Below are 27,171 nucleotides of genomic sequence, written 5' to 3'. Positions count from 1 at the left end.
TGTTTTGAAATTTGGGTCAAGTATTTTTTTCCTTACTTTATGGCTCTCCCCTGCAAACAACATCCTCTCTTTTAGTGTTCTAATACTGCAGGAGAGTGTAACACCAGGCAAACAACACAACTCCAAGTTATTTTATACAGCGCATCTTATGTTGATTCAAGAGAGCAGTGGGCCAGCTTGTTAGCAATTAGGTGTCAAGTGTTCCATCTTTAATTGGGCCTGATTTAATTTTACCATATTAAAAAAGCATGCAGCTCTTCTCATTGCCAGACTCTACAACAGCCAACTATCACAACAAGGACAACAGTTACTTTAATGTGGCTGCCCTATAGCACAATTCTGACCAAAGACTGAGCAGAAATTGTGTCAGCAAGTCATCGTGTGTTTGTCTAGAGAAAAACAAGTCTGAGACAAGATGGGGCAATGAGGTCTTCAGAAGCTTGTAGAAGCTGGAAGTAAAACCAGGGTGCATCAAATGAACACGGATAAAACTCCAAATGGCAGGTCATATACCTGCAACCGGGGCCACATTTGGATATCACAGTGATAGATACAGATTAATTTGTGAAATTGTATATAGCACTCTACTACGGTGAACACCCTGCAAAGGCGCTTTACGAGCATAAGAAACTGTACACTGTTGGCACTTGCAGGGGAAGTGACGCCTACAGTGGGTGGCAACTTATCTGCTTTATAGTTCAACGCTTTAACTACTACGGGGGACACTGCTTCCCAGTATTAAACAGGACTCTATTTTTAACTTTTTTAAGCGTAAACATGTTATCATTCTGAATATAGCAAATAATAAGCTTACTTGCATTATCATCAAATAAAGGAAAACACAAACCTTAGGATACATCAGCCTTTGTATAAAGCTGCAATAAATAAGGGCATTATCGAAAAGATGGGAAATGATACTGTTGATTAAAGACACCATGTGAAAACGATTCTTAAGTCTTATTTTCTCTTAGGAAATGAATTAACTAATGCTCATTTTATATAACATATTAAGAATGCTAACGTGCTGCTGGAGGCCCTTTTTCTTTTTGCTAGAACCCATTTTTTTATTTTCACAAGGTACTTCAAGTGCCTGATGAGCCTATCAATTACTCTCTAGTTTCCAGAGCGCTTTGATGAGGTGCTTTACAGAGCCCACAAGAACATGATGTTCCAAAACTGCTGGGTCATGGCATCTACGTGGAAATGAGGCACACTCAGAAAATTGGAAAAGAAAGCAAAAGCTTGGCTGTCTCAAAAAGAAATCTCAAAAATTTCCACACCAATTGGTAAAGAAGTGCAAAAATGAAAAGCTGCTATGCAGTTACAGCAGGGGTCACTTTGCATATTTGTTATCTCGAGAATCAGACTCACTGGACTGTGTCCCATAATCCAAAGCAAGGTAAAGTTTGAAAGCTGCCGTTTTGCCACAGTTTGGAATATAATGTAACGCCCACCTTAAATACAAAATAAGACAGGAAGTAGAATAATGCTTTTTTTCATAAAATGTGCTTTATGATAACAATTATTTGTTTATTTATGTATAATAGAGCTGAATGTACTTTATATCATAAAAAGCACCAATTTTTAATTTTATTTCTTTTCGTAAAATTTTTCCTTCAGCCCTCTCACGTAAAAACAAATCATTAGAAATAAACATTAAAAAAAAACTTTCCCAATACTTACAAAGGCTGGGATCTCTTTTCATCCCTCTTATTTAGAGTCCCAGGGCATGTGGACTTTAAAAACAAAAATAGATTTTTTTTTTCTTTTCCTTTTTTTTTACTTAACAATCTCTAACATACAAAGATACTTAACTATCCAATGCATTGCACTTGGCTCAAGCAACATAGATTTCCATTAATAATACTTTCCATCGAAAAACACAGACTGCTGTTACAACGATTTTCCTCTGATTGTAACCCCTTTTGTGTGTCGAAGCTACCTGTCAGGTCTGTCTGATGTTTAAGTACTATGTGATTTATTGTGGAAACCGGGTTATTTTTCAGAGCGCCTGCCTGTGTTACAATTTAGGGTTTTTCAGATTATCAGCAAAGAAACTAGACTGGGTTACAGAGCATTGCTTTGTGGGTAGGATGGGCCCTTTTGGAGAGCAAATCCAGATCCTGTTCCTGGCATTGTTTGTGCAGCAATCAAGATAAAGTCCATTTGAAATGTTAGGTTACTGAAAAGATAAATGAATTTTAACAGCTAATACTATCATCCCGGATGGGATTTTTCAAAACATATGTGTCTAGTGTCTACATGTCTTTGTATTCTGACAGAGTGAAGTCACTATCCATTGACATTATTGAATGGCGTAACATATTCTTGTAGAGTGCCTGCACGTACTATAGACAAAAACTGTGCACAGAAAACTGACTGACAAAAGCAAAACGGACAGACAGTAGGATTTTGTACAGAAAACTGCAATATCTGTGCAGTGAAGCCAGCTAATTCCTTCTAGGACAACAAAGATCACATCTTGTAGAGGAAATCACCAAAATATACAGTGTCTAGCCTGCTGATGCAATGAGGATAGACAACATCTAGGTTACTCATAACAGAAGAATATACATTATCAAATTTCTTGTTAAAGAAACTGCAAACATTGCATAAGGAGATGGAAGAAAAGCAAACAGAAATGAAGATTTTGTGTATGAAACTGTGCATGAAGATAAACAAACAACATACAAGTTCTTGTAAAGGAAAAAGCTCAAAATCTGCACAGTGCTACCTGCTTACTGATGGCAATAGAGGTTACGAGTGAATTACCAAAGAGGGCCCTATGCAAAATCTAAGCATCTCAGCCAGCTGACTTTTATAAGAAAAATTAGACATTGTGAAGAAGTGTCACAGCTCAAGCTACAGTACTCTTCCTTTCAAGGCCAGTAGATTGTAATATGCTGGTACTTTACTTCCTGCTCAGAAGCTCATATATTATTAACAAATAAAATCAGCAAAATGATGCAATTGATAAATGAAGTAACTGCACAGCATGCCAGGTGGTGGATATAGAAATGCCCACAACACAGCCCTCTTGTTCCAGGTGGTACTCCTGTATCAATGCCCTCGGACCGACTGGACTGCGGCTATCAAAGGCACTTCCTGTGTTCAATACGGTCAGTCCTTGTACAGACAGACAATCTCATGGGCAGTCAGGACATGACCAGTCTTTTTTTTTTTTTTGAGGTCAGAATTATCTAAAAATAATGTTAAAAAACAACAATAAAACCCCCAAAGACAATAATAATACCCTGTATGAAAACTGTCACCATTTTACAATCACAGCGGCCTCTTGGTACTTATTTGTTCCCATTTTGGAGTTCTGCAACTCTGGTGTACAAGTCCAGCTTTAATATTTTAAATGAGTTTTGCTTTTTATTTGTTTTACTTTTGTGTGTGAGAGATTGCTTAATGGCCTGTAAGAGTAACGGATGAGAATATGACAAGCAAGTCCTAAATAGCCTGGTATCACAGTGGAAAACACTCCCCCCATTCTCCACCTGAAGGTGAATGGCAGCAGATCACTAAACCCATGGAGTAAGAAGTGGAAAGAGGAATCTTTACTTGTGGAGTCATTCTTTGTGTATAACTAGAACAGATTTCAGAAATGAACAGTAAAACCTATAGTGAAGCACACCACCTGCACTTATATGTGGGACTATTTTACTAGAATTATTTATCATAAATTTCATTACTACCAAAAATAAAGATAGATATGCATACTGAGGATTTGTAATAATGTCCTATTCCCAACTCTGAAGCTGCACCTGCATCCTTTATTACATTTCTCATAATTCCAGGAGATTTCATTTATATACCTTAATTTTCCACTTCAGGTAACACAGAATGCAGGGAACTCATATTAGTCTATGTAAAACTGTGGTCTTGAGATCAATAGAATTTCCTACTAAATCATGGAATATGAAATATAAAAACAACAGCAGCTTGATATGTGTTCTGGAGGATCTGTGCCCAGTGTTCTAAACAGCTATGCCAAAGCCTTGATAATTATGTGGCCAAACATTCAAGAAACCTCTACTAGGCTCCATAAATATTGTTATGTAGAATTCACAGTTTTGCAAGGAGCATTCTGAGTCCTTACAGGAAGGAAAGAAGAACTGTTTACTGAATAATGTACAACTCTTAATATATACTGAATACAATTAACTCACCCATTACACCAAAAGAAAAAAAATGGTCTAGAAATACATACAGGAGATACGCCCGCATAGTGTATCTCCTGTGAGGTGACTAATAACATAAAATCTTTGCAAAATCCTCTAAATCAGGGGTCTCCAACTCTGGCTGCAGGTTTTCATTCTAACCCTTTTCTTAATTAGTGAACAGATTTTTCTGCTAATTAACTTTTTACCTTAATTTTAACTGATGCACTACTTAAAACTCAGGGCCCTTAGTTATTTAATTTCTCCTTAATTAGCAGACAAACAATAATGAGCCAACACATAAACAACAACCTGCGTCCATCATGCAATATCTGAAAATAAACAAAGGTGAAGGACTCAGTAACGTTGACCAGCTCAGGTCACCAAAACACTGACAGTGCTCTTAAAACAGAAAATCAACAGTTTTAGAAATGTCTGCCATAGTAGAATGAGAGCCATGGAATTAAATGACGGGTTTAATTAGCAACAAGATTTGAAACTGAATGGAGTGAAGTTGATTGGAGTTTGAAGCCCCAATTTAGCTAGTCATCTGTTGGCTCACTTCACGTCAAATTTTTATTTAGGTGTTGTTTAAGGAAAAAAATCAATTCAGAGGTCAGAGTATTTAAAATAGTCAAGTAAAATAACGGGTTATAGTTAATTAGCAGCAGAAATGGGTCACTAATTAAGAAAATAGTTTGAATGAAAACTTGCAGCCACATTAGCGTTCCAGGACTGGAGGCTGAGAGCCCTGCTCTAAATGCTAAGCTGACAAATTCACTAGGCATGTGAATATGTTCAAGCTCTAGGAACTCAACTTACAAAATTGATTAATTCGAAAAACCAACCAAAATTGCATATCATTTGCTAAAATCAATGGCAGCTTTTTGAAGAACTTAACAGTCAACTAATTGTGACATAGCTGGCATGTAAGATGTGTGTAGGGCTATTAATGACTGGATATTATGAAGAACAACAAAGCCAGGCTAGAGATGATTCATCGTTCGATTAACTAAGTAATCTTAGTTAGGGGGCTGGCACTTCTGTTTGGGTTAAAAGATGTAAGAGTTATTGATCTGGTTAATCCACTGTTCACATGCCTGGCAAACAACAAAGTAAGGAGGTTGACACTCCAGACAGATATTATGGTTTAGGGGGTTGATGTTCTGTTATTTGCACTACTACTGTCATGAGAAACAATATAATAGAAACATTCCTGCTGGTGTTAGGAATTTACAATAACTATAGAGCTAAAGCTGATTTAGTGATGAGCCATTACTCAACTTGCTAACACTTCTCATGATTAGGGGGCAGATGTAGGACTTTTTTTGGACTACTGCAGACATGGTTGAAAGATCCTATGATCAAGGAGTTGTTGCTAGACCATCAGTAATACAAGTGACAGACTTTAAGGTTAAAATGTTCGGCTTTGACTGGTGCTTATGACAGATGTGTATATTAGGAAGCTAATGCTAGTCTGGATCATTATTAAAATGATAAAATGAATGGTTTAGGTGTAAGCCTCAACAAGGTTCGGGCTGCTATTGATATAGTGGCTAATATTACATTTTAAATTTAGCACAGGGCTTATAAGAAGCCTGCTTTTTGCTTAAAAAAGTAATGTTGGATAAATGTGGACAAACCTAATATTTTTTCTACTGTTGTTACAATTTTATCTAGATGCTGACTTTTGTCGTGAATTGCAGTAATGGACTTTAATTATATTAGTTTTAAATTTAAAATTTATTGAGCTTTACTGTAATGTACAGAAAAGACACTTGTCTCACTTGCTAGGGCATCAAAGTCCATTGCATTAAATGCCATTCAGCTCTGTATGGTGGTCAGCAAATATTTTATGCCTTTCTTTGCAGGTTTCAGCTAAGACCAGCAAGGTCATGACCATTTCTTTCAAGAGTTAGACTTCATGGGGAAATGAGTCATTTCTACTTGAAATAAAAAACAGAATGCACTTCTGTGGGTCAGGATCTATCGATGAAAAAACAATGAATATTTACATAGGCAGGTGGAACCAAACACATTATATGATTATATTTGAGTCTTGTCTCCTCTACATTTAACAATACCACATTTAGCAGTGAAATCTAATACTGACTCCATTGCAAGAAAAGGATCATGAAAATCGGACTCATCTCCTCCCTCATAAAGAACCCCATTCATTCTGCTCCAAAGGCTGGTCATGATGAATTTCATGGTAACAAGGCCAATAATAAACCTCTTCTGACCTCTGCATACTGGTGTTATTTATAAATACTGTGTTTCCTACAGTGAAGCCAGTCCACCCAGAGGTGGTGCTACTTACACTATGGGTGTTTGTGTATGTGTATGTGTGCAATTTCATCGAGGGACTGATTGACCGCCACATCCCCACCATCCCCCCACCCCAAGCTTGCATTGCCCCTCCCTTCTAATTGCCCAAATTCCCAATGCTGATTGACATTTCCCCATAAAGTATAATTTATCTGTTTTAAAGGAAATCCATTTCCTCTTCCTCTGCAACCTCCATATTTAGAGTTGTCAATTTTCTCTGTTCTTCTCCCCTCAGTATTTCTTTCTTCTTCCTTCGTGAGAGGCTGGAGGGCAATTCTTATGGCGTTCAGATTTAAATTTTTGTAATATTTGTTTGTGAAGATCTTGTCAGAGGAACCAGGACTGAAATAAAATTAAAAAAAAAAAAAAACAACATTAGCAAAATTTTGCTGGCAGTATTTGGCAGTGATTGCATTATTTTTTACACACTTCCATCTTAAAAAAATCAGAAGTTCATCCATATTCCAAACCAATTTCTTCCAACAGAAGCTGGCAGGTGGCTAGAGTATACCTAAAAGCAATTTGGCAAATGCTCAGAACAAACTTTGGATTGTATGCCAGTCTAGTGTGGTGCACACTCATTCGCAGAAATCCCAACATTAATATGGGGCCAATTTCTGTACTCAAAATACTTTTTTTTTTCATTTTACTCTAGATACTAGCAGAAACGATTAGAAACAAGTGAAAATTGCATTCCCAAACTTGCTTGATCTAACTCAGGGGATAGAAGCCTATCCAATCAGGATTGGGTGTAAGGTAAAAACCAAAGCTCTACCTGTCCATCACAGAAGCCACTCACAAACACTCAATCACACAGGGTCAATTTAAAATCACCAGTCAACTTGACAAGCATGGTTTTTTATAAGATGGAATGAAAACTGGGGTACATTTATGAAAACTCAGAAAGACAAAGTTAGAATATGTAAGTGACCTGCAGTATTTGGTGATCAAGTGCCAGCCACTTTATCTTTCAAGAAAATTCCCCAGTTTTTTTCTGAATGTTCTCTACAACCCTCCACAAACCAACCCAACACTGTGCTCAACAGCAAATAGATACAGAAGATAGATACATAGTCAGATATTACTTTATTTGTCCCAAGTTGGAAACATCATTATCAAATGTGAATATTTACATTATGAGGGATTATTTATTACTGTTGAGGACTTCAACAAACAAATTTAGGGAATGTTTTCCCTAAATATCATCCAGTGGAGGTTACACTATTTAGTTCTTGGAGATCCCTCATTGGGTGAATATTTGTATTCCAACAAATTTCACAATGAGTGATTCATTGTTACTTTAATGTATTGCATTGTTTAGTGAATTGTCTTTATTATACTCTTACTCTAAGAGACATCCACATATCTGCATTGGTAAGAAACATTTAATGAGCAGACAGATGAAAATGGCAGTGAAGTTGTTGCTCTTCTTTTGCATTCAAAGTTATACAGTTAGCTTATTGCTAATCATCAGCATTTGGACACAATTAAGTGAGCAAACACTACAGAAGTTGATAAGTTAAAAAGAAAACAATGAGATCAATTAAAAGGAAGAATGACACACTGAATGGAAAATTGGTTGGAATAAACACCTACAGCCATGGGAGACTAGAAGACTACCACACTACCATTAAACAATAATTACAGCCCCTACACCACTGGTGTTTCTTGAAGCCTTTCACCATTTTGCCATTGTGTGTGCTGCTCCATTATAACATCTGCAGCACACCACATGATTTATCTTTATGTGATTTTTTGAGGGATTTCATTGTTTTAAATAACTACAAATAAAACATTAGTTGGCATTTTACCATCATCTTTAATATCTCATGGAGATAATCTGCAGATTCTACCTGATTCAGTCATTTCTGTGTCAAAGAAAACACAAGCTGGCCGGTGGCATTCACTCTCACTGGCATGAAATACTTAGATACTGGTGTTGGGGCCTATTTAACAGAATATTCCAGATAGTCTGGACCACTTCTAGTTTGCACATAAACACCACCCTGTCACACATCCCCTGCATTTCATATCATCTTATCACATCTGGGTAATAAAAACTGCCGCACTGTTTAGAGGCTATGGCTCAGCAATTAACACAGTCTAAGATGAGTAGCTATCTGCAACTGAATTTTGCATTTCCTGACTGGCAGAGTCACATCCTCAGTGTTGATCCTTATTAAAGGCACCTAGCACAGTAATGTGCCAATGTGGATTCAACTTCATTATTAAATTTGCTAATAACAGCACAATTGTAGGCCTGAATCACCAACTTTGATAAAACAGCTTACAGAGAAGTGATTTTAATTTTGATACAATGAAGACAGAACAACAATTTTTTCTCTTAATGTCAGTAAACAAAATAAGCTGGTCACAAAAATCAAGAAGGAGAAAGCAGAGCACACCCCTATCTGCTCCGTAGGGGATGCTGTTGAGAGGGTCAGGAACTTTACAGCCCAAACGTCTCTGTCTATGCTCACCAGTTTCTACAGTTATATGATGGAGTCGGTACTACACAACTGTAAAATATTCTGGTATGGCACCTTTTCAGCTCAGAACCCCAATACACAACAGAGATGGTGAAGGGGGAACAGAATCTTCTTGGCACACAACCAAGGCATTTTCAAGACGTATGTTCAGGACATATGCAAGGCATGCTGCCTAAAGAAACCAAACTACACAGAAGTTATGCTCCTCTTTTCTGGCAAACAAGTATAGGACCACTAGCCCTTACATTAGCAGACTCAGAGGAAGTTGTAATCGATGCATCACAATGCTATTCAACAGCCAGATATACAGACAAATATATGCCCTTGTATATACATATTGCATTCAATGTATGAAACTGTATTCATTGTCTGTTAGTAAAATAGTAGTACAGTTCTTTATCTATGGAGGATTATGAAAGTAGGAATTGAACTGCACTATGTTCATACAATAATAAAATCGATCTCCATGGAATTTGAGCCTATGAACTGGATCTATGGAATAGCAACACTAATCATACAATGCTACCTGTAAAATTGAGATATTATACATAGTATAAAGTACTGGACTGGCAGGAAGTGGGCTCCTCCCCAGTGGCTAAATTGTCTGAATGAAAAGAAGTGGTTACAGTACACTTCCCACTTCGAGTTTACTGAGTGACCCTGAGTGAATGGCTTAAAATTCAGAAACCCTGAAAAATGTATGATATACTTAATAAGTACTCTGTAAAGATGTTTATTACTATTTAGTATTCTTCTTTCGATTTCAAAATACTCATTGTTTTATAGACACTTAAGGAGACAGGACATATTCTGGTAGCATTGGGCTCTACCAAAGAACCAACCATGTATTGGATGCCAGCCCATGATAGGATACAAATATATGGACACTCAATCATACAGAGCCAATTAAGGGAGATATCTGAACTTAAAATATATATCTATGGTCTGAGAGGGGATAGGAAGGCAAACATTATCTTCACAAATGTGAGTGTGAGGAGATCATGCATACTAAATCCAGAAAATGCCGGGCCAGGAATCAGACTTCAATTTCTGCATGTGTGAGGCAACAAAGCAGTGCTACCCACTGCACCATCACTCCTCTTTTGAAGAAAGATGGCACAATAAAATATACTGTAGGCAGAATGCATGCTTCTAGAATTGGATTAGTCTTTACATGGCAACACATGTGTATCTCTTGAGGAAATAGTGTTGCTTCGTGTAAATAAGGTGTTGGAGAAAAAACCATAACATGATCAATTATGTCTTTGCCACCAATACCATAAGTGATCATATATGAATGGTATAGCCTGTCAGGTCCAACACAGTGGAAGTATGAAGTACTTTGATGAATATGCAATAACAGCACATGTGTTGCTTTTCAGGTTGTCAGTGAGGCTTCCCAAGAGGAAGAGTGGCACAGTAGTTAGTATTTCTGCTTCAGACTGTCAGTTCATTGGGCCTGAATCCCAGCTTGGTCCCTTCCTTCCTAAATCAATGGGAGCTTTTTCTCTGTATGTTTTGATTTTCTACCCACATCACTAGCACATGGCCAATACAAGCACAGATCCTGACTAATGCCGGATTCTACGCAAATAACTCTGGTGGCCCTGGGACCCTGAACTAGTTTGATAATTTAAGGATGAATTACTGAGTGTTGTGTGTATATGAGTGTGCATTGATTGTTGCACTCACTTCATGGCTGGTTACTGATTCAGATACAGATTCAATAAACAGATGTAGCTATGGAATGTAGCTTCCACTGTGGTTATGGTGTTAGGCTAAAAAGTACAATGTTGCCAATTCTGTCCCTGCTACTTCTTCACTCTTTGACCTTAAGAGAACATCCTTGCAGGCCTGTTGAAGTGTGAAAACTGTAACACAATGTAACATTACACTCTAAACTCTGCTTAATTCATTTCAGGGTGGATTGGGCCTGATTCAATCTTGGTAGCATCAAGTGCCAATCCAATGCATGGCCCACTCACTAGCACGCCCACATGCAGACAATTTAGAATCTTTAATTAACCTAACATGTATGCCTTTGACGATGTGGGAGGAAGACTGTCTGCAGGAAAAAACAAGCACACACTAACAGAAAGTGTAAACTCCACACAGACAGAAAAATGAACACAGGATTTAAACCTAGGATGCTAGATCAATGCTATCAGTGATAGCCACTGCGACCTAGTCTACTGCAGAATGGCACTAAGTATATTAATCCTTAAAAATCCTAGTGAAGTACCCACTGGTACCTGTTTGTCTCCTATTTCTTTATAGTTTATGGGATATTCTCTGCATGTGTGTATGTTCCAAAACAGACTTCCATCCCATCCAGGCTTATTTTCTGTACTGTGCCTGATGTTGCTAAGGTGCATTTCAACTTTCTGCAGCCCTGTTTTAGAATAATTAGAAAACAAAAGCAATAACAATGTACTAGTACAGAAAACCCACTGAAGAAATTATTAATGTTAAATTTACATAAAAACAGTTTTGTCTGGTATGTTGCAACAAAAAGCTTTTAAACTGCCATTGAAAAGCTTAGTGTCATTTTTGCCGCTCTTATAATGTTACATAATCATTAGTCCCTGTTGGTTTATGGCTATTGTTTTTTCCCAGTGCTAATTACTATCTCTATTGTCCAACTCAAGACAAGATAAAATATCTATTTTGAAATGACACCTCAAACCAACTCACTCATATCTCATATCTGACTTAGAAACATTTAAAATAAGTACATAACTAAATAACAATAATTCATCTCTCCAAAGAAGGTATGCCGTGATGGGCTGCTTTCCATTGCAAAGTTACTTGCTGCCTTATGTCCTTAGCTACTACAATAGGCTGCAGCTCTAACTCCTAGAAGGATGGATGTATGAGAGTCTGGTACCTTGTCTCCTTGACAGACAGTACATGATGGTAAAGCCTTTAAATTTAAAAAGCATTCTCAGTATAGATCAGGGGTATCAAACTCCAGGCCTGGAGCGCCGTAGTGGCTGCAGGTTTTCATTCTAACACTTTTCCTAATCAGTGACGAGTTTTCACTGCTAATTAACTCCTTTTCCCTTCATTTCACTAGCCCTATTTTAAGGATTCAGTCCTCTGAATTGATTCCTTTCTTCATTACATGACAGCCAAACAGAAATGAAATGTGAAATGAGCCAACAGGTGACCAGCTAAACTGGGATTTCAAACTCCAAACAATTTCACTCCAACCAATCTCTTAATGAGAAGCCAATTCTTGCTGTTAATTAACCTGTTATTTAATTCCATGGCTTGTTGTTGCTCTCATTCTGCCATAGCAGACATTTCCAAAACTGTTGATTTTTCTATTTTTTTCTAAGAACACCGTCAAGAATGTTTTGGTGACCTGAGCAGATCAGCCTTACTGAGACCATCATCTTTCTTTATTTTCAGATATTGTGTAATGGGCACAGGTGAGCTGGTCATGTGGTGACTAATTTTGTGTCTCATTACTGTTTGGCTACTAATTAAGGAAAAAGAAACAACTAAGGGGTGTGAGTCAAGTTAATTAAAACTAAGGCAAAAGAAGTGAATTAGTAGCAAAAACTAGTCACTAATGAAGAAGATAGTTAGAATGAAAACTGCAGCCACTGTGGCCCTCCAGGACCAGAGTTTGACACCAGTGGTATAGATAATTCATGGAGAGGTTTTGAAAAAAAAAAATTGAACCAGGCTGGGACTTTAATAGTCGCAGTATGACTGTCCACCACTAGAGAGCACACTGTCTCCAGAAATCTCTTAGGGATTGTTAAATAAAGTAAGGAATCTTTCCAAAGAGAAGCCTTTCAGATAAAGAGGCACCATTAAATTGGGTGTGACTTAATCAGCCAGGATGTGAGCCTAAAGAGACCACAACAGACCACAAGTACCTACAGGACTTTGAAGGCAGGTTAGATGATGGCTGGACACTGAACAGATACTAATAATAAATGTTCATAATGTTCGTGTTTCTTGCTCAAAAGAATGTGTACTAGACTGCTAATACCACCATTTAATGCTCTTAAAGACAGGAGTCTTGTCAGGAAAATGTCTTAGCTATCCCTGTGCATGTATGTAGGTTCTCAAGTTTATTCTGAACTCTGCTTCAGATACAAACACGAATCGCCTCCTCAATGCACTTCCTGCATATGAAACTGGGGGTCTTGTATCTGTAACATAGAGTAGAACTGGGCTGTTTCAGGCAAGGAGAAAGTGTCTTTTCCTTCCTTACACTCTTGGCTTCTTTAAAGCTCATATATACTTGTCCTCTCACCTCCTTTTCTCTACTCTCCTTCGTAGATTTTGTTTATTCTTTTTTTAATCAGTGCAACTTTTAGCCAAAGTTAAATTGTGCACAAAAAGTATTCTCCTCCCCCTATCAGCAAAGAATGTGAGAGTTAAACATGCATGAGATGCGAGAAGCAGCCAAGGGACCACAGACCCCCAACCCCCTCCGTTTCATTCGCTCTGCTTCCTAATCCCGTTCGTGAATGATGAATGACTAGCCTTCTCCTCGTGAGCTCAGCACCATTGTCCCCCTCCCTGCCAGCCAAACTCCCAGCTCTAGCTTCAAGTTCAGCTGGTTGTTACATCATGTCTCGTTGCCGTAGGAAACCAGACAGCCTGGACGTGATGGGACCTGAAACTTTTCTCTCTCTCTCTCTATCTCTCTCTCACTCTTTCAGTAACTCCCTCCTCTCCCCTCACCCACCTTGTTCCCATAGTATCTCTTTCAGCCACTAGAGTGCTCTTTAGGCTAATCCATAAAAATAACCTGCATGATATTCTTTAGAGGTGAGAGCAAGCCTACCATTTTGCCATCTTGCATCTCTGTAGACCATTCCATTTATTTTTGGGATGAGGTCCTTATTACAGCCCTTAAGAGGTATGTGCTAAGCAAAGCACTCTAATGTTACTTACGCTGAGCAACCATTTAATTAGCTCCACCTGGTCCCCTTGAATCGCAGAATTTGTCTGATGCATGGATTCAACATGATTTCACTAGAGTGCCACACTGCTTCTGGTCAATTTGGATGTATCTACATTCTATCAATGCTGCAAATATAGTATTGATGTATAGTTCCTGGAAGTAGTTTTACCATATCCCACACAGGCTCAATTTGGTTAAAAAATGCTGAAAAAAGAAGCAGATGTAGTCAAGTAATGTTATCCTTGTGTTTTAGGAGTCATTTCTACATGATCCTTGCATGTTAAAAGGTAATGAAAGCCTACTGGAACTCGCTATCACCAGACAAATAAGGAATGGTTATAACTCTTTCAGGGATGATGTCAACTTTTGTCAAAAGGAGGAGTTGACGATGGTAATCAACTGTAAACGGTGACAAAACCAAACTTTACGTTTTCGTTGGACTCTTGTTGCTCGAAGGAAAGTCAGCTTCATTGGTTTTGACTGAGATTTTCTGCACTCCCATGAGTAGCAAGGCACAAACAACAGCAAAAATGGCACTGACATCTGGCGAGAGATCAAAGCGGACGTGTAAAGCAAAATACTCCGTAGACGACATTTTGCCTATTCTCTCTGAATTGGACTATGACTTGTTGGACTCCGATTTTGATACAAGAAATCGAAAACGAATGTGAGGTTCCAGCTAATCATGGTGATGAACAGGTTCAAGTAGCTGACATGCCTACGGCACTGTTCGCCTGGGAGGACTGACACCTAACAATGATAAGAGGTAGAAACCAGATTGCAATAAAATGCAACCGTGACCACTGCTGCTGCCCCAGCCACACAAAGACAGCCTGGCAGCAATCCTGCTGCACATTCTTGGCAAACTGGCAGCCACAGCATGCAGCAACAGACATTTTATTTTGATTTCTATGTTAAACCATTGCTTTTCAGAAAACTGTTTTTTGTAAAAAATAATCAGCCCTCAAAAATAAAAGAGCAAACCTGATAATGAACAATATCCAGTTAAGGTGTATGATCAAAATATTATGCGGCCTTAAAAGATCATAGAATTGCATGACTAATGGATCCTATCAACTTAATGGAAAACACAGAGCTGAGATTGATCAGACCAGGCAGTAGTCCTATGTTGGTTTGTTTGTGTTCACTGTAATTGAACTAATGGAACTGACTGGTGTTAGTTGTACTGATACAGAGAAAGGCAGTGGGCTGTATTCTCTAAAATGCACCTTTGCTCACCACTTTTGTATAACATCACTAGCTTAATCTGCAGGAGATTCTCTTTTTTGTGAATGGGTGTCTCTAGTCATTTCTTGTTGTTTTTGGGTTTTGGTGATTTCTTTCAACTTTGTCTGGTTTTATTAAATTTATTTTTAATTACTGTTCAGATTCTTTTGGATTATTTTGTTGATGACATTGATGTATTGCATTATGCTTTGCATCAATAGATGCTTTCCATTTGTGGCGGGCCACTGAGCCTACTTCAATTGACACATGTCTGATGCCAGATTTAAAGTGAATGGTTCCAATCATTTCTTTTTCACACTTCATGTAAAAATAGTGAAAAGACTGTTTGCAAAAAGAACTAATAAAAGTTTGGTTGGGTTTGAGAATTACAGAACTGTAATCTAGCTCTCCTGACTAATTACAAAGGTTTGCCCAAAAGATCATTCTCTGCTAAACATATTAGTAAATAACAAATAAAGATACTAGTGACAAGTTCCTGGTCAAGAAGACATTCCTTCTGCTCACCATGTATGTGTATTACATTGGCATATCTTACAATTATTGCCTGCTGCTGAGGGCTGTTTTTTTAGCCGATGCTGACACTACAGTACATACCCAGATTAAAGCTAAAGCTTTCTTTTTAAAACTAAAAGAAAGTAGTGACAGGAAGAAGAAAATCAACATTATCCTTGGTGAAATCTGATTTGGACTAAGTTGGGACTTTAGTAGTTACAATTTGATTTTGTGCTGTAGAAGATATTATTGAGATAGGTGGTTAGCTTGTCCGTGGTAATTATGTCTAGAATTTATTTTCACATAGTACTGAGAATCGTCAGTTTACAAGGGAAAAAGGAAGCCATGAGGGCTGACAAGGTAACCTTGTGGAAGTATGAGCAGGTACAGCTGCATGAGAATCATGGCAGTACCGCCTGGGCTAGGAGAGGTGCGAAACAAGCACTGGTCACCAATGAGCTACATACTCCCTTGAGTCATTGCTGCATCTAGTTACCAAGTCTCTAGGTAATGGGGATGGGGGCTGGAGACTCTGGGGATATGGAAATATATGGTAATGTTATTTACAGAGTAAAGAGACTGAAGGAATTAATTGACATTTCAGATAGAATGGTTCTCTCCGTTCACAGGGGAGTGCTGATTTTTAAGCACTCCCCTCCACCCCAACAAACACCTTACCATTGCATTTGCATATGTACCTGTTACTTTTCTGCAAAGAAACTTACATCATCAGTAAATGGTGGAATTACTTTCTTTTTTGAATATCTGGACCACAGGTAGGTGGTGTGACTCATTCCGAGCAAATACAAAGGCAGTAGTTGGGATTATACAATTAACCTTTCACTTTAAAATCTAGCACTTTACACTTTAGAGTTTAAAATACTTGGATGATTATTTGAACACCACTCTTCAAAGGAATAATGTATTTAGCAGTGACATTTTTGAAATTCTACACTGTCCCACTAACCTAAATTGTATTATTGGTCCTCATTCATATTAAAATATTACTGGATGGATATCCCATTCAACATCACTGCCAAACTATTAAAATATACAAAACAAAGTTGTTTGTTATGTTTTTATCCAAAAGGGTGGAGAGGGTTTATTTCTAAAATCTAATACTTGGTACACAACCTATTTGTTGTGGAAGGTGCAAAAGATAATTGAAACTAACTGGCTGTTTAATTCTTGATATACAACACACACCCTAGTATTCAACTTCAATAACTATATCTAATGTACAGGGCCTCATTCTTCACATTTATTCCCATTAAAATGCAAACAGGCAGGGCTTTGAACATTTTTCCAATACCCATGAACAGATAATTGATTCCAGTTGATAAGAAGACAGATGGATAGATTTTTTCAATATACCAGCAGAAACAGCGATAAATGTGGCAACAATGAAAAAGAAAAGAAATAGAAATTCTCAAGTACCTGTGCTTGCTGAGGGATGTTTAGAAAGTTGTTGTCCCGTGATCCGATGCTGACAAACCGGTTTGCAGCGGAGGAGGCTGGCGCTGAGTATGCTGAGGAGAAGGAGGGGGACATGGCGCAGGGTGTTAGTGCAGTGATACATGAGCCTCACATCACGGTGTTCATCCCTTGTTAAAAGAAGCACAAGCACTTTTTCTGCCCCCCTGCAGGCCCCTTATGCCAAAACTGCACCTCTAATCCTAGTTGTGTGGCTGCCCCATTTCAAGTATCCAATAATGCAATCTGTTACAAGGCTTTCTTTACGAGTCAGGCTGACATTTGAGAACTTTGATTAACACTGGGCTCCCCACTTCTCCAGCCTGGTGGGGGGGGGCACCCACATTCAAGGCGATTATTCCCTGTAGCCATGCACAAACACTTTCAAACACAGCATCAACTGCACATGCAGTCACAGGTCACATAAGGTTACAGAGAGTTCAGCTCTAGGGCAGTTTTGTCCAGTGGACTCCATAGGCAGGTTTAAACTAGAGGAAAGTTTTCAGTGGGTGAGAGGAGTAAAAGAAAAGGGGCGACAGGATTGTGTTTTTTAAGTATTATCCATTATTTACAAGACACCTTTATCCAAGGCGACTTACAAATTACTTTTTTTTTATTAATATGCATTACAGAGATTTGCTTCAAACAGAACAGGAAAACCAAATGTATAAGTACTTTAGGAGGGGGTGTGTGTGATGAATCCCAGCTCCGTCCAGTGCCCGTCCAAAATCGAGAAAGTTTGAAAAGTTGTTTTGCACAAATTTAGACGGCAGCAATGGTGCCAAATCTTGCCAATCTGAGGCCCAGCTGACCCCCCCTTCCCCCACAAGTTTACTACACTGGCGCTTTCCCTTTAACCATAAAAACGGAAGGCGACAGGAACAGTAGGGATGGCCTTTGGAGTCCACGCCATACTACAAAACTGCCCTAAATTTGAACGAGCCCCCAAAGAGGATGGATTGACGAAAAAAAAAAACAAAACATAAAAAAAAACAAAAAAATAAAAACCAAAAAAACCTAATGGTGGCTCCATGAGTTTGAGCCTCTAATGGCTGCTGACAATCAACATCAGCTGGCTGGACTACTTATATGCTGAGAAAATTGAGCCAATAGAATAAAAATTTGGGGGCCCTGGAGAAGGGGTTTATAGATTTTTTTTTTCGGTTGAATCCATCCCCACAACAGAGAGCGCTGACTAGACTGGGGTAAAGGAACAGGTGACGGAGGGAGGGTTTTAGTGGTGTCACTTACACGGTGATGTCGGCGAGCAGAGTCCGCCATCAGGGGGTGTACAGCTGGGTTTAGAGTCGGGCATTGGGAGGGGCACTGGACGGGCCACTGGAGGAGGTGGTGGCAACAAGAAGGAACCTGGAACTTTGCCCTGGCCATTCCCGTTTGGCTGCGGACAACACAAACAGGGTGAGGCATTGAAAGTGGCAGCTCCAGAAATGAAGGAAGGAAGAAAAATATAAAAAAAAAAAACAACAAACAAACAAAAAAACTACTGCCACCCTCTTCCTCTCATTTGATTCTTGGACAATGTGAAATGATTTACAGTCCTACTTTGAGACACCAGCTCGACCGTCATGTTTGGAAATCCTTCAAAAACCAATTTGATCATTTAGCTTTATAAGCAGCATACTGGTGGAGTGGATTGTGAAAGGCACTACCTAAAACAATAACTGACTGATTGACCAACAATGTATTGTAGCTCAATGAAACAAAAATGCTTTAGGATTTGGATGGTTGGTGATACTTCACAGGTAACAAGTCCTAATGCTTAGGACTGTAGACCACATACATCTCTATAACATTTTTGGATTCATACATTTATGGAGCTTGCTTAATCCTATTTCAGGTAGAGGAGTAGCTGGAGCCTAAACCAGCAGCACTGGCCATAAGACAAGCGCTCATTCTTTCACTTTAGTGCTTATTCATGCATACGCCCTTCACTGACTCTAAATGAGCCATGTTCAAGCTGCCAATTAACCCAACACACATTTTTGGGATGTGGTAATGTTTGGACAAATACCCATGCTGACAAGACGTGTATGTACAAACTCCACATAAACAATGACTGGGTTGGGATTCAAACCCACTGTTCTCAAGCTGTTAGGCTTCCATGCTAATCACTGTGCGACCATAAGAAAAGAAGAACCTAAATAATATATTTTTATTGTTTTTAATGGTTTTGTTTCTTTGACTTTACTTTGGTGGATATGCATTATTTATTTATACTGCTTTTTTGTAAATGTAACCATTTAGTTAATTTCGCTTTGAAATGTGAATTGTAAATCACTCTATTAATGTATTAAATGTGGTGTTGTAAAACTAAGTATTAGTTAAGTTGATTAGCACATGCAAATAAGAATTTCACTGAACTTTGCAGCAATGACAATAATGACCATATAAATTGTAATTGATGATGGACTTTAAGAGTACTATTTGATTACACTGGCTATGAGGAACAATATAAAACATTGATTAACTATACAAATTGCTTTATAAATCACTTTGAACTAGCACTCAAAGAAATGTCATATACTGTAAGTGATTATACGTTGATTATACCAATATTTTGTACAGCACTTTGTGTAAGGATTCATGCTGAGAAATTCTTTCCTTTTCTAACCCTGCTTATTCCATTCCAAGATTAAGGGGAGCAATAACCTATCCCAGCAGTATTTGGGTTCAAGGCAGATATAAACTCTAGAAGACACCAGCCTATATCATGGCGCACTCAATGAGACACCCACACTCCCTCATACTGGGTCAGTTTATTCTTGTCAATTAAACTCACCTATCTTTGGGATAAGAGAAGAAACCACAGAAGCAATATCAATAGAGAGAGAGACCACGCAAGCTCCACACAAATGGTGAACGGGCTAGGATTTAAACCCAGTCTTTTCATGTTCAGAGGTAGAATTGCTAAGTAATCCATTACTTAAATAATAATTGACTACCTTTTGACACTAAAAGATGTATAAAATATTCTTTGTTAATACTCTAAATGCTGCTAGATAAAATAATACTTTGTGGCAACGTGATTGTGTAGCACTTGAAAGGTGGGACATTTAAATAGAGAAGCACAATGTAAAACAAATAGCCTTTAATTTGCTAAGAGATTTCAGTTTTGAGACTGTGTTTTCCAACTGTGTTAATATATTTTAAACACATTTTGTACTAATTTCACTACTAAAACGGTTGCATAAAATAAATATTAATTGAGTTATTATGCTTATTATAAAGTACCATCTAATATAACTCATATTGAGAGGAACATATAAAATAAAGACTGAACAACTTAGTTAATGAGTTTGTAAATCACATTTCTGACAAAAAATGTTAAAAATATGATGAAGATCAAAACCTTCCCATCACATATACTCAGGATAACGTGTTTGAAGATTTCTACGAGCAGAATGTATCAGATCTGAAAGACTGGCAAACGGCAAGCTGTCATGTTTACCATTAGGTCCAGAAAGAGATCCTGGATCTCTCATGCTGTTGTTTAGCGAAACAGGCAAGTTTTAGGCCTATAGAGGAACAGGCCGCTTTAGTTTAAAGGAGAAAATGAAAGGAATGTAGAAATAAGAAAGGGTGACAGAAGTGAGAAAAAACATATTTCATACACTTATTTTTCATGAGAAAAGAAAAAAAGGCATTTTTTTCACATTTGATTCAAAATCAGCAATTTCTGAATACAGACTTTTTTTCATAAGTTGAGGAATCCCTGCATAAAAAGATCAGAGCATACAATACAGTAAGATGTAATTGAACAATGTTTGGGGAAACACTAGAGTTCAATCCTAGTGAGTGCTAATTAAGCAGAAGCAACATGCATTTATTAATCTTGTCCTCAAATAAACAGGTTGAACCTCTGTTAACCTTTTAAGTAAGTACATCATACTGTCAGTTTTTCTTCCTTAGCTCTCTGGAAGAATAGGAAAGACAGTATCCCATATGATTTGAATAACATGCAGTACTGTATGTCTTACTGATCTGAAATATATTGTTATAAAAGTCCTTAAAATCAATAATAAAACAGTATATATAGGTAAAGAAGTGAAGCAACATACCTTTTTGTCTATTCCTGCTCATTACTAAAACAAGTGAGAAAATATAAGACCATGCACCTGAGGCGCTGAGATGACACCTGGCTAAACAGAACAGACATTCCATATGCTGCCTATTTCAAAAGTGCCTAATGTAGTAGAACACTAAAGCCCAAATATGATGCATAACACAGTGAAGATAGTGGTGTATGCTGAAAGGCTTACCTGTGTGGGAGGCTGCCCAGACCCATCTGAACAGACAAACTGAACAAACTCTTTTAGAGGGTCCTGGCCAGGATGGTGGTGGTAACGAATGGTGGGGTGAGTGAAGTAAGGGTTGGATTGCTGGATAATGGAGGATGAAGGAAAGTGCAGAGCAGAGGCTGAAGCACGGGGGCTACCTGTGAAGAGATAAAAAATAAAAAGAAAGAGAAATAAGAAACTATAACATATTTCATATTTGACATTGAGAAAGCAAGCAAACAAGTTGTGGATAGTTCTAATACTTTGTAAACCACTCAGAAATCAGTTAAATGAGAGTAAAGACACAAAGGTCCTGAATCAACAGCAGTAAAGTGATTTTCACCCTTGGTATCTCATGTGGTCGCTCTGTTGCTCTTCTGGTGCCCACTGCAGTCTCTGGATACTACTGCCTCCCCAAAGACTTCTTCCTGCTCCCATTTTCCTCTAGAAACTCCTCTCAACATCACCATTCTCCTCATACTAACAGTCCCCACTTTAAGCTAACCCCAGTGTTTACCACAGGATCATCATACCACCAGTATACATTCCGCGATAATTTAATTTTCCTCTTGGGAGTCCACTTAAAGGACATTGTTATCACTCATCTAAGAGTCTCTTCTTGGACCCTCCCTTGATCTCTGCATCTAGCAGAGGCTGATGTCATTCAAAGAGCATAGAACAGAAGATTTCACCAAAGTCCTGTTGCCTACTAACAAACCTATTCCTTCATCCATTTTATCTACTGTAGATTAGAAGACACTCATACCCTGATAGTGCCAACAGTTTTCACTAAAACTCCTTCTTGGTATCAGTATTTATTAGAAGCTTCGGAATTCACACATACCAACAGCATTCATCAGGAGACACTAGGCATTGTGGGTAGACCAGAATTTCCTGATATCTCTCAAGGCTAAGGGGGCATTCTCCTCAACATTGATGTCTATTGGTGTTTGTTATGGTCTTCTAATACCATTGTTTTCTACCAAAGGTTCTTTCTTCTTCTAGGAACAAACCTGTAATGTTTACGGCACCAGCTATGACTATTAGCAGTGCCTGTGCATCTAGCAGAGAACATTGAAATAGATAGTGTTCATTAGAGAACCCTTGACACTTGATACAGTGTTAAAATGTCTTGTTATTTAGCAGAAAGTTCACTTTAACTGTGAAGATATTTCAGAAACTGGCAAATGATGCAACAATTAAAAGGAAGGACCTTGAATATTGTTTCTAAGTGACGGTTTTCCTATTGATATGGGCTATTATTGAATACTTTCTGCAGTAAAAAGAGGTTACAGATTATAAGTTTTGCAAAATGCTCATTAATATCAAAGCCATTTATTTTATGGAAATCGACTAGTCTGCATAAATAAATACCTCATTTAACTTCTAACATATAACATGATTAAACTTAGTTTGATGTAAGTGGTATAGTTTTTGATTGATTTTTAAGTATCTTTTTTGGCAATCTTATAACCCTAATCTCATAACTAACAAAACAATGAGCCTCACAAAGATATGAGAAATATGTGATTATTCTTAAAGATATTCTAAATAATAAAAACAGTTTGAAAGAAATATAGACTACACCTGTATTACTGAAAGTGTCAATTCCAGGCAGGTGGTACAAAAAGAATGAATATGTATGAGAATTTGGAGCACAACTGTTAAAAAATCTGCTAAAAAATATGACAGGAGCAAGTGGCACTATATTAAGTTCTTTCTCAGACCACCAACCCTGAGTCACCCCAAAGAAGTATGACCAGATGTTATCTTTTAGATGTCTCAGTTTTCTTGAACACTTCCTCCCATTCTGATGCTGATGGGTATTGATCTCTATTTGTTCTTTTGCCATTAATTTCATTGTGTGACACATGTAGTCTCCATCCAGAATCTCAATAACTGAAATCAATTTACCTGGGCATTTCAATTATCTTAGTATCTAAATTGGTGTATCTTTGTGTTGGATTTTTTTTTCTCTGTACAGTCTGTTAAGAGTTGTGAAAACAACTACATAAAATAAGGACTGACTGATTGATTGAAATGGGAAATGGGGTTACATTCGGCTAGATCCATGTATCATAAGCCATAAATGGGTCTGAGTTTTAGCTGGGTGGATAAACATCAATTGCACAATATGTATTTACTATTACCTTATGTATCAGAAAACAAGTGTCTTATAAATAATTGGAAAAATTATGAAGATCAAAGGTCTTCTTAAAATGTTTTTTTTTCATTTATTGAGGAGAACACATTTGAAACAAGGAAACTGTAGAAGAATCCACTGGTCCAGAGAATGCAAGGAGCCATTTTTCTACTGGATGAAATATTTCTGTGCCTCATAACAAACAGACCGAAATCAGCACATCAATGCCCTGAGCTGACAGAATACTTTACCCTGTTTTGAAGAGTACTATGGGTGCTAGATGAAAAGCAGGAGTCTATACAGGCTAACCTTTGCTATGAAATGTTTGTGCTAACTGGAAGTATCCATCCATCCATTTTCCAACCGGCTGAATCCGAACACAGGGTCATGGGGGTCTGCTGGAGCCAATCCCAGCCAACACAGGGCACAAGGCAGGAACCAATCCCAGGCAGGGTGCCAACCTACTGCAGGACACACACAAACACACCGAGCACACACTAGGGCCAATTTAGAATCGCCAGTCCACCTAACCTGCATGTCTTTGGACTGTGGGAGGAAACCCACACAGACACGGGAAGAACATGCAAACTCCACGCAGGGAGGACCTGGGAAGCGAACCCAGGTCTCCTAACTGCGAGGCAGCAGTGCTACCACTGCGCCACCGTGCCGCCCATAACTGGAAGTATAAATCAAGAAAGTCCATAAACATCACTGGTAATTTGTGCAGCTGTCTTTTTTAAACAGGAGTTGTTTACTTGGTTTAATTTGATTTACTCTGTAATTTCAATTTTAGTCTCTAGATGTCAGAAATTTAACAATTTTGAGTATACTGCAGAATCTGGATGCACTACAGATGCAGACAGAAATGAGAAGAATTACACTTCTTCCAGTAATAAATAAGGAATGCTAAACACTGATGAATGTGAAGAGAAATCAAGAGAAGACACAAGCTTTTATTGTGCTGAAAGTGTCTTATCAGTCCTTCTTACTCCCGGACAAATGAATTTTTCATTGGAAATGTTTAGAAATTTCATGAAGGGTTTTTAATGACATTTAAATCAGCCCTCTAGCTGGAAGAATTTCTAATCCTAGAGTCTCGGATGTGGTGTCACTTGTGTGCCTGAATTTTCATTGCTATTATCAAAATGCTTACTGTTGTGAGAAAAATCTAATTGGGATCATGATGTGCATACTAATACTCAAAAGTACAGCAGAACTGGAGTCCCCAGTGTTTGTTTTTTTTTTAATTACTGCTTCCTGTTTCAAATAAACAAACTGCTACTTTAAAGTTTTTGTCTTTACTGTGATATTGTACTTTTAAAAACTCATAATAGTGTTGGTTCACTATCTGAATGCAATTAAAGGTTGTCTTAATAAATTCCCTAGTCATTTTCAGCCCTTATTTTCGTGTGATTTTAATTTTCTTAATTTTAATGTACTTTTTTCTGTAGAATGTGGGCCCTTGTTAGTATACAAATAATTTTCAAGCAATTTTAATTGAGCTTCTTTTTTGAGCCTTTTTTTTCATTCACATCGAATGCATCTGGATCATGAGGCCAAAAATAACTAACTTATAATAGTTCAAAAGCAGTACTGATACACACACACAGACCTGATCTTCATTTTAAAATAGTTAGATAAAAGTTAAACAAGATATAAAAGTTCATAGCAAAGTAATGTAGATGGAAAGGTGGCAGAGTGAGTATCATTTTTGACACAGAGAACTTGGACTACACTGTTATTTCTAGCAGGAAAGGTTTCTGCATGATGTCTTCATAAATGTTGGCATTCTCTCTGTAATCTATAAATGCTGTTATGATCCCTGATGACTCTAAACTAACTAGTATGTGTGAATGTGACCGAAAGAGGCTGTGTGTAAAAGTGTGCCCAGCAAAGACTGGCCACTGATTCAGCAATGGTACCTGTATTAATGTAATGCCGCCAGAATAAGACCTTGCTTCCAACAAAAATAGAACGGATGAAGGCATATTTAATAAAGTTTACTTTAACTGTTTTTTGTTGTTTAAAATGTATCACTAATACAAATGTAAGGCACAAACAGTTTTCATATTTTAGAGTGTATTATCATCATCATCACCATAACTACTAATCAATTATCAATAGAGTGGCCACTAAGTAGACATTGGGCTTCCACTGATCACTGAACCGCTATCAAAGAGTTTACCTTCACTGACAAGGTAAATAGGGAGCAGGAAGAAAACACTTCCCTCTTCTAACAGTGACCACTGGAGAACCAGCAAGTTCTAAAGCAACATTCAATGACCACATGTGAAAAGCTCATTCATACCAAAAAGGAAAGTGAACCAAAAATAAGGAGAGACAACCACCATTAGGACAAGAACATACCAGCAAAAGATAACATCTCCAAATGCAAAAGCAATGTAGAAGAAAAAAAGACTGCTGCTCAGTCAGAACCAAGATTAATCAGCAGAGACAGAGCAACTTCTTCTGTGCAAGGAGGAGTGTAGCATCTATTGGAGCAATAAGACACCACTAGTGATAAATTAGACCATAGAAATTGAAACAAGGATGATGTGGGGGTCTGTAGAGAGAAGACAATCCTTTCCTGAAGCAGCAAGACACTAGCAGAGCCATCAAAGCTCCTACTGGCCTAAGAGTGAACAGTTAAGAGCAGCTATGTACTAACAAAAAGTGAAGAAATTGATTGTAGAGAGATCAAAAGAGAGCAGCTTCAAATGGATTTATAGTGACTAGAGAAGAAATAAAAGACCTGACTGGAGCAGGGAGAGCTAGCAACTTCCTTTGAAGGAAGGAGACCAGCAGAGACACAGCAGGCCCTGTCACATAAACAATGACCTCCAGATGGAAATCAGTGCCTTAATGTAACCCCAACATTGATTGTATTTTGGTGGTTTGTTGTGGACTCACACAACCAAGTCAGCAAGTCATTCCATCAAGTCTGTTTTCTGACCCCCAGGTCTCTTTCGTTATTTTCTTGGATCTGTGCTCTGTGTGCTGTCATGTTCCTGTAGGCCTATGCATTCCCGCCCATGAATGTGCGTAGGCAGGCGTGAGTGCCTGTATCCACCAGCGCCCCGGATTTGCGTTATCGCACCCGCCCCGCTAACTGGTGCCTTGTGAAATACCCTCTATCACCGAGGCAGCTGCTTGTAAAGCTTGCCAAGCCTGGCAGATTACTAAAAGATCCATGCCTGATTTCTACTGAAATCGACTCAAGCGGCACCTTCAAGCAATGCTCTCAGGTCTCCTCCCTCCCGCAGCAGGCTAATCTTATTAGGGGCTGGGAGGATGCCAGGATTCCCAGTAGCCGGGAGCCATGCTTTTCACAGCCCTCCCCCGCACTTGTCAGTTCTCTTCCGAGTTAACTCCTTCAGCTGAGTGACTTTCCCACAAACCTCAGAAAAGGCAGCATGGTTGAGCAGGTCACTCTCTGTCAGCAGTTTTCCTGACAAGAGCCTAAGTCTGAAGGTTTCACACAGACCAGGCTTTCGTCAAATTAGGCAGATTAAGATATGTGTCATAACAGCTCTCTGGATTGGCTACATTTTTTAGTGCCAAATACAAGTTACGTCACATAGAATCTCAGGATTTTCATGAGACA

The 27,171-nt window shown here is 38.3% G+C and overlaps 1 protein-coding gene across 9 annotated transcripts in view; it reads right to left on the bottom strand.

The window, feature by feature from the left end:
* Positions 1-2,032: 2,032 nt before the first annotated feature.
* LOC120541180 (nuclear factor 1 X-type-like) overlaps positions 2,033-27,171 on the bottom strand; it is a 255,393-nt gene continuing 230,254 nt past the window's right edge. For 6 of the 9 annotated variants that reach the window (XM_039772574.1, XM_039772575.1, XM_039772576.1 and 3 more), the window contains 4 exons: positions 21,407-21,582; positions 18,378-18,525; positions 17,091-17,182; positions 2,033-6,836 (listed from right to left, as the gene is read on the bottom strand). In XM_039772574.1, coding sequence (XP_039628508.1) covers positions 6,822-6,836; positions 17,091-17,182; positions 18,378-18,525; positions 21,407-21,582 — 431 coding nt within the window. In that variant the 3' untranslated portion in view covers positions 2,033-6,821. The remainder of the gene's footprint in view (positions 6,837-17,090; positions 17,183-18,377; positions 18,526-21,406; positions 21,583-27,171) is intronic. The other 3 variants (XM_039772582.1, XM_039772579.1, XM_039772581.1) reach the window with 2 other exon arrangements.

The sequence above is a fragment of the Polypterus senegalus genome, chromosome 12, assembly GCF_016835505.1.
Source record: "Polypterus senegalus isolate Bchr_013 chromosome 12, ASM1683550v1, whole genome shotgun sequence".
Classification (NCBI taxonomy): domain Eukaryota; kingdom Metazoa; phylum Chordata; class Cladistia; order Polypteriformes; family Polypteridae; genus Polypterus; species Polypterus senegalus.
This window is presented reverse-complemented; position numbering and strand designations above follow the sequence as displayed.